The sequence below is a fragment of the Poecilia latipinna genome, unplaced genomic scaffold (genome assembly GCF_001443285.1).
Source record: "Poecilia latipinna isolate Pla-1442-1.1 unplaced genomic scaffold, P_latipinna-1.0 Scaffold63, whole genome shotgun sequence".
Lineage (NCBI taxonomy): Eukaryota > Metazoa > Chordata > Actinopteri > Cyprinodontiformes > Poeciliidae > Poecilia > Poecilia latipinna.
In genome coordinates, this window is record NW_015112679.1 from 618,621 (window position 1) to 625,982 (window position 7,362).

The window sequence follows — 7,362 nt, forward strand, 5'->3', positions numbered from 1 at the left end:
GTTGAGAAAAAAACTTGGTGGGTGTTGTCCTGGCCGGGGGGGGGGGGGGGGGACTTACCAAACACAGACACAGCCACGCTGCTCACCCTGGCTTGTCCACTGGCCTTGTGCCTCACCGAGCATTCATAGCTGCCGCTGTCCTGAGCGGCGGCTCGCGGGACGCTCAGAGTGTAGATGATCCAGTCAGGAAAACTTTCTGTCGTCCGAATCGCATTTACAGCCTGCGAGAAACGGGGGGGAAAGTAGAATACGTTTAGTAAAGCTGCTCACAATTAGAATGGGTAATCACATGAAAATTATTTGATTTATAGCACAATTTCGCTGCTTAAACTTTGTGCAGTTTTTTTGCTTGTTTTTTTCCCCCCATTTTAAAGCTACGGCACAAGGCTGGTGGCTAAAACACTGGTGAGGCCAGAGGAGATAAATCAGGATCTCAGAGCCTTTTAAAAGCCTGTAATTGCAGCTGAGACCAGAACCAGGAGTCAGACCTCCTGCATCCCTGCCTCACTATCTCTGGAAAAAGACTTAAAGGAGTCCCTCACAGAAGATACAGCACATTAAAGAAAGCGGGGCAGCACAAACACAACTTGTGCAGTGGCTTGTAAAGGCATTCATACTCCTAAACTTCTTCAACTTTTGACACACTGCAACTGCAAGGTTACAGAGGTTTGTTAGAGAATCGGAGACAAGAAAAAAACAGCATCATGAAGACCAAGGAATCCAGCTGTAGAGGTCAGGGAGAAAGTTCTGGGGTTCAAAGCTGGGTTAAGTAGTAAAACAATCTTTGAAAATGTCACAGAGTGCTGTTCAATCCATTATCCAAAAGGGGGAAGAAGACAGCACAATTCCAAACCTACCAAGACATGAACTGATCAGAGAAGCAGCAAAGAGGCATATTTACTGTATCTCTGAAAGAGGTGAAGAAATGATGACAGGACAACTATTAGTCACTCACTTCACAAACCTGTACAACAAACATGTAGGGGGCGGTATAGTGGTCAGATGAGAACAAAAAGTAGCTTTCTGGTTGAGATGCAAAACGCTGTGTGATAGAAAACTAACACTGCACATCCCCCCCTACACCGCCGCCCACCCACCACCCTCCCTGAACACACCATCCCAGCGATGTGTGGATGCTTTTCTTCAGCAGGGACAGGGAAGCTTATCAGGGAAGATGGATGGAGCACAAGCCTGCTAGATAACAGCAGCTGTACTGGAATGGAGTTTCAATGTGCTTGCATTTGTTAGAATGCACTAACAAAAAAGAGAATGGAGCTTCAACGTAAAAAAAAAAAAAAGAAGAAAATTGTTCATTTCCATCTATTATCATACACGCTTGTCCCTAGTGGGCTTGGGAGGGGTGCTGGTGCCTATCTCCAGGGGTCAACAGGCATCACATACCTCATCCCTAATCCAAAAACAGCATTTCTCCTCATGGGGACCAGGATTTGTCCCCACAGGAAGGAGTGGTCCCCACAACCCACAATGTAACAGAAATAGGTCCCCAAAGGGAATAAAAACCAGGTTCTCACACACAGGTGAATTTTAGAGAGATCAATTAACCTGTGAGTCAAGTTATGTTTTTGGACTGTGGGAGGAAGCCGGAGCACACGAACGCATTAAGAGGGAGAACATTGACCCTGGGCCGGGAATTGAACCCAGGACCTTCTTGCTGCAAGGCAACAGTGCTACCACCTGTGCAGCCCAATTGAGTTAATTTGTTGCATGCAATTAAATTAAGTTTGTCAAACTTCATTTATTTATGTTTATTTACTTGGTTGAACTTAATTTGATTATTTGTAGCAAACTAACTCAATTAACTAAGCCTTGAAAATTGCTGTTCATTAAAGATCAGCAATAGCTCAAACTCACCGAAGGAGTTTGAGCTATTTTTGCTGAAGAAAATGGACAGAAAGTTTAATAAAAACAACTTTTGATTTTTATTTGTAACTTTTTCTTCATAATTAAACTGCTTCATCACATATCATCTCACTACATATATACTTAAGTGCCATTGAGCTTTAGTAAATGGAATGAAGTTCATGAGATGTGAACACTTTTTGTAATGCCTTAAAAGCCTCAGATGTTTGGCCGCCTGTCATGTGGAAACGACATCCACCCCACCGGTCCCATGGTCAGCAGGTTCAAAGGATTTACTGTCCTGTTATTTACCGTCCTTTGAGCTGCCTCCTTTCCTTCAGCCATACGTCATGAGCCTTTAACCTCCCTGTCAGGCTCTTTGACACGGGGGTTAACTGGCATGCTGAGGTTTTAAACGGACATTGTCCCAATCAAGATGATATTTCAAAAACAAACACTTTGCAACCCCCTAAAAGATGGACTAGATCGCAACAGGCAAGTAAAGATCTGAGTCTGAGATCTCAACAGTGTGAAAAAAAGTAAATATGACCTCAAAGGACTCTGGATAAGACCTCAGAAGAGACCAATTAGAGGTAAAGAGACGGGGGGGGGGGGGAACGACATCTTACCTGTGTTTTTAGATGGATCCACTGCTGGTGGAAGGCTGGGCCAAAGGGTCCGATACAGGAGACGTTAAAGGGCTCCCCGACTCGAACCGTCCCCGCGCTGGCTTTGACTTCCACCTCAAAGTCGCTCACCTCGGTGGATTCTGCAGCAGGGACCACCACAGAGAGGCTATCAGCACCGACATCTCAGGAACCAAGATGGTGACAGCTTGATTACCGTGACCACATTTATCATGGCATAATGGCTGATGAGTTTCAGTCATTCCCACACACACACACACACACCCACGCACATGCACGCACGCACGCACGCACACACACACACACACACTACATGCTAAACTTGTGTATATATGTGTATAAGTTTAATCCAGTGAGATCACAAAGCAGCTACTGTACAAAGACATGAGTTCTTGCTGCTCTTTAATCGTTGTTTCACTGCAGTTTCCTAACAACCAGCCTCTAATCTTTTTTTAAAGTACTATAAAGTGGTATTTTAGCTATGCAACAAATTCTCACAAGTAATAAAACCATAGCTGTGTGGTAAATTATAGATCTCCATGAAATACGTTTCTAAAAAAGGAAAGAAAAAAAATGCTGATTTTGCTTTTTGTCTGTTTCAGTCAGCGACATCTCAGGATGCATAAAACTTGAGCTGATCAGGTGGCGCTAATAAACGCGATGGAGAACGAGTCAGCTCGACAGATCCCAACATGAACTGGAACTTATACTTGAGTTGCAAGGAGGTTCAACCTTACATGTCTGATCTGATGACCCCTCCCTCTGAAAGCAGGGAGTTGATGACAGCAGAGATTGTCTCAAGATCTTTAAGTGACACACACAAACCAGACCATATGCTTCTTGTCAACATTTGTCTTAAAATGGTAGCGGAGGATTCTACATTATTACATCTGTCCATTCCAGTGGGTCCTGGTTCTCCAAATGTGTTTTTGTTGCCACGTTTTCCTGAAATCCATGAAGTATTCTCATATGTAGCTTAAATGCTTTGCTGCAGCCATACAGAGTACTTCTTTAAAGTGATTTGACATGACAACAAGAGGGACAAAATAGCAGGAAAAAAAAAATCAAGTGGACGTAATTAAAATAAATTCTGATCAGTTGCCTTTTGGGATGTCATCAGAGGCCTGTGCTTATGGAGGATTGTTTGTTTAGGTGTTGATTAAAAGACAAATAACAAAATAGCGAAACAAGTAGAAAAAGTGAACATGGCATGTCGTCTATGGCTGACAAATAACATCTAAGTGAGTGGTTTTGCAGCTTTATACTATAAGAAATACTACTTCTGACTTACCCAAACTCATCACGGTGTAGATGTCACTTTGGAAAGTCTGGCCGTTAAATGTGACCTCACACCTGTACTGGCCAGGAGAGAGGTCGCCCATGAAGCCCACTCTGTAGTCGTAGTACCTGTGGAGCTTCTCTCCGCTGGGCACTCGGATCAGTTCCACATCGTGGGTCTGTGCCGTCACTCGGCATGTGATGATCAAATCATCCTCATAGGGAACGAGCAGGTCTTCTGCTCTCTCTGGGACAAACGCGACCTGAGGATCTAGAAAAGGACAAGAAAGAACGTAACCTTTTGTAAATTAACAGTTTATCTTCCTTATCTTTATGTTTTTTTTTTTTTGCATTTCTTATTATTGTCTAATTTGAGAACATGACCATCTTCCTGCTTTGCGCAACCATCAGCCTGAACAAGAACATTCATTCATTTATTTTTCCCTCCTTACCTTTGACAAGGACATAGATTTCCACCAGATCGTTTTGGTCGCCCTCCTTGTCTTTATGCCTGCACCCGTAATAGTTGGTGTGCTTGACCGTCGCATTGTAAATGAGGAGAGTTGAGGCGAAACCGTTTGAAGAAATGACGGCGTCGTCCGGCAGAGGTTCTTCCCAGACTACTTCTGATTGGCCCGTACAGCTGATGTTGATGATGGAGTGGGGCTCCACCACCAGCTCGTCTCTTGCTGGCCATATGGTCGGGGCGGACAGTCCAGGTGTAACTGTGGGACAGTTTGCTCAATGTTAGACAACGTTTTTGATTTTAAAAAGTACAAAAAAAAAAGGTTATATGTCTCATATAGATGTCTACCTGAAACCATCAATACAATGGCAACACCACAGACCAGGTACATCCTCACGTCATCCATGACTGTGGATGCTCAGGCCTGTGAAGACAAGAAGACGGACTAATTATATTAAGTATTGTAAGGATTTTATTTTATTTTTTTCATTTTTATACCATCATCTGCACATTGATACCGTATGCCATTACGCTATATGTATAGAGGCTACACATGTGACTCCCAAACGCTGCTGTTTCTGACTAACAAACCAACAAAAGAAGATACACTGAATATATAAGCTTACACCTTTCTCGTGTATGTAGTTACTTATTTATTTTGATTTCTAAACAAGAGGCGGAGAACTCACAATTTGCTGAATTGTGAGCAAATTCAGCAAATTTGACACCACTGGGCTTCACCTACAGATTATCATCCTTCCTCGGGATTTATATCAAATAATTTTACCCACTAGATCTACATGGGTTAACAATGGCCGTCTTTGTTATTAATCTACTCATTAACAGCAACATTTTTGAAAGTCCGCAGTTTTTTTTGTTTTCTGTTTTTTTTTTTTTTTTTGTTGCTTTTGTTTGTTTTTGTGAGGCTGGGCACGGGTCACTGCAGTTCCATTCCACGGTCTGTAGAGGGCGACACAGTCCAACTTTTAGAGGCGATGCGAATCTAATCACGTCGCTTCTCATAATTGTTTGCTTTTGTTTTGAAAAAGCTTCACCTTTTCTTGATTCCGCCTAAACGCAAACAAGTCCGAACATAGATATTGCTAGCATGCCAAACATAGAAGATGCTAATTAAGACATCTTGTTATTATTATTATTATTATTATTATTATTATTATTATTATTATTATTATTATTATTATTATTTTACAAGTTCTACTAGTTTCTGAGACTTAAGTCCTGGGAACAATTATTTCCATTTCGGTGTTTACTATGCCAGTCTTCACAGCGACCACGTTTTAAAGCAAGAGGCATTTTTTCATTAAAACATCATTTATGTCACGTCTCCCTCGTTAATTAGGCATTTTTATAGTAAGCGTGCAACTTGTTTTTCTCCGTTTGATCTTTTTCAGCGTCTTGTCTTATTTCCTGGGAAAAAAGGGAAAAGAAATTAGCTTAAAAAAAAAAAACCTCCATGTCATCTTACTGTTTCCAACGATTGTCCGCTCTGGCTCAGCTGAGACAGGCTAAATAATCCATCGGCAGCGCGGTTCCTCAACTCTATAATTAGGACATCCACTATGCGCAAAATTACATATCTGCGTGGGAATCCGATGACAAAATGTCTAACGCGATTTGACGTTTTTTTTTTTTTTTTTTTTTTATGCACACGCCTTGTCTAAAAAGGTGGAGGGAACTTTTTCTCTTCTTTTTTCTTTTCTTTTCTTTTTTTTGGTCGCAGTTTGGTGAAGAACTTTTAAAATCGAAATTGTGCTCAAAACAGTCTGCAGAGACAGTCAAGCTCCGTGCATGCCCCTCTCTTTATTTATTCCCCTCTTTCTCTCAGAAAGCGACTCAAAAAGTTGACAAACTGTGCAACAGGTCAGCCCAGAGTAAGAAAAAAAAAGAGAAGAGTATTCCATCTAGTGTCTAAAAGATACGGTCCTCTTAAAAAAATGTTGAACTTTCACGTTTTTGTTTTTTAATTCTAAGTCCAAATGCATCAGATCCGACGAAAAGACCCGTTTGGTCTCACAGCAGGGTAGGGGGTAAAAGAAGAATGCGTCGTGTCTCCAACAGGGGAAAAAAAGAGAGAAAACGACACAGAGCCCCTCTCCTTTCTCATTCTGAATCAAATCCAGACTTTTTTTTTTTAAATCCTCTATTTCTCTCCACTGCGAGCGATCATATTCCACTTTAATTCCTCCCGCATCCCCTTCTGTAGGCGAGGAAAAGGTGATGCACAAATTCCAACGTGTTTCCCATTAAACTTCCAGGCAGCATCCCACAATTGTGCCTTCGGTCTTCGAGGTGACACCTCCAGCTGCGAAGCCGAAACTGAGCGCCTTTATCCGGAAGAGTGAGCGACACTTCGCCGCTCGGCGTCCGAGTGAGGAGGGGGGGTAGAGAGACCATATGGCGCAAAGAGACGCTGAGATAACAAAAAAAAAAAAAAGAACTAACGCAAATCACTTGCGCAAAAGTTTCGCACAGCTTGCAAAGTGCTGAATAAAAGTAAAAAAACAAAAAAAACCTAACTGTACGGACTTTATTCCGCAAACAGAAAGAAAGATAAATAGTGATCTGCAACATGCATTCTGAAGGTTGTGTTAACTTGAGCAAAAGAGAGTTGGGCACGAAACAAATGTTTAATCGACCTTTCAATTACCTTTTTCCTAATCCCCTCTATTCACTCCTTTCTTTTAAGTATATCCACAGTGAATTGGTCCCTCCAAAAAGGGCGCAGCGAAGGTCCCCCCTTTTTGCAGCGGTAATAATCCTCAGAGATCCGGCGCTATGTGCGCCCCTTCTGTCCGCATCCACGGCCGCCTTCACAACTGCACTCCAGCTACAGCGACCTGTAACTGATTCAATGTTACAGTCCAACCCCCCTCAACCGAGAAAAAAAAAAAAGTAATCATCTGGCTCAAAGTAAATAACTCTCAGGAAATGGCATCCCCCCGCCCCTCTCTGAGCGCTGCACTTCTTTCAAAGTAAGATACTTTAGGAAAAGACGCGCAGATACAAATAATGACCAAATTCAGTTTTTGTACAACAGACATTCTTTTGCATTTTAAAACCTCGTGTCTGAAGTTGTTTTGTTGTTGTTGT

General features: G+C 42.1%; 1 protein-coding gene across 2 annotated transcripts in view; it reads right to left on the reverse strand.

Moving 5' to 3' along the window:
* pdgfra (platelet-derived growth factor receptor, alpha polypeptide) overlaps positions 1-7,102 on the reverse strand; it is a 25,121-nt gene extending 18,019 nt beyond the window's left edge. The window contains exons 1-6 of one of the 2 annotated variants that reach the window (XM_015058440.1): positions 6,921-7,102; positions 4,600-4,677; positions 4,238-4,510; positions 3,799-4,056; positions 2,490-2,629; positions 59-221 (exon numbers count right to left, since the gene is read on the reverse strand). In XM_015058440.1, the coding sequence (XP_014913926.1) occupies positions 59-221; positions 2,490-2,629; positions 3,799-4,056; positions 4,238-4,510; positions 4,600-4,657 (892 nt within the window). In that variant the 5' untranslated portion in view covers positions 4,658-4,677; positions 6,921-7,102. Of the gene's footprint in view, positions 1-58; positions 222-2,489; positions 2,630-3,798; positions 4,057-4,237; positions 4,511-4,599; positions 4,678-5,737; positions 6,681-6,920 lie in introns of those variants that run through there. The other variant, XM_015058449.1, reaches the window with a different exon arrangement.
* Positions 7,103-7,362: the final 260 nt, after the last annotated feature.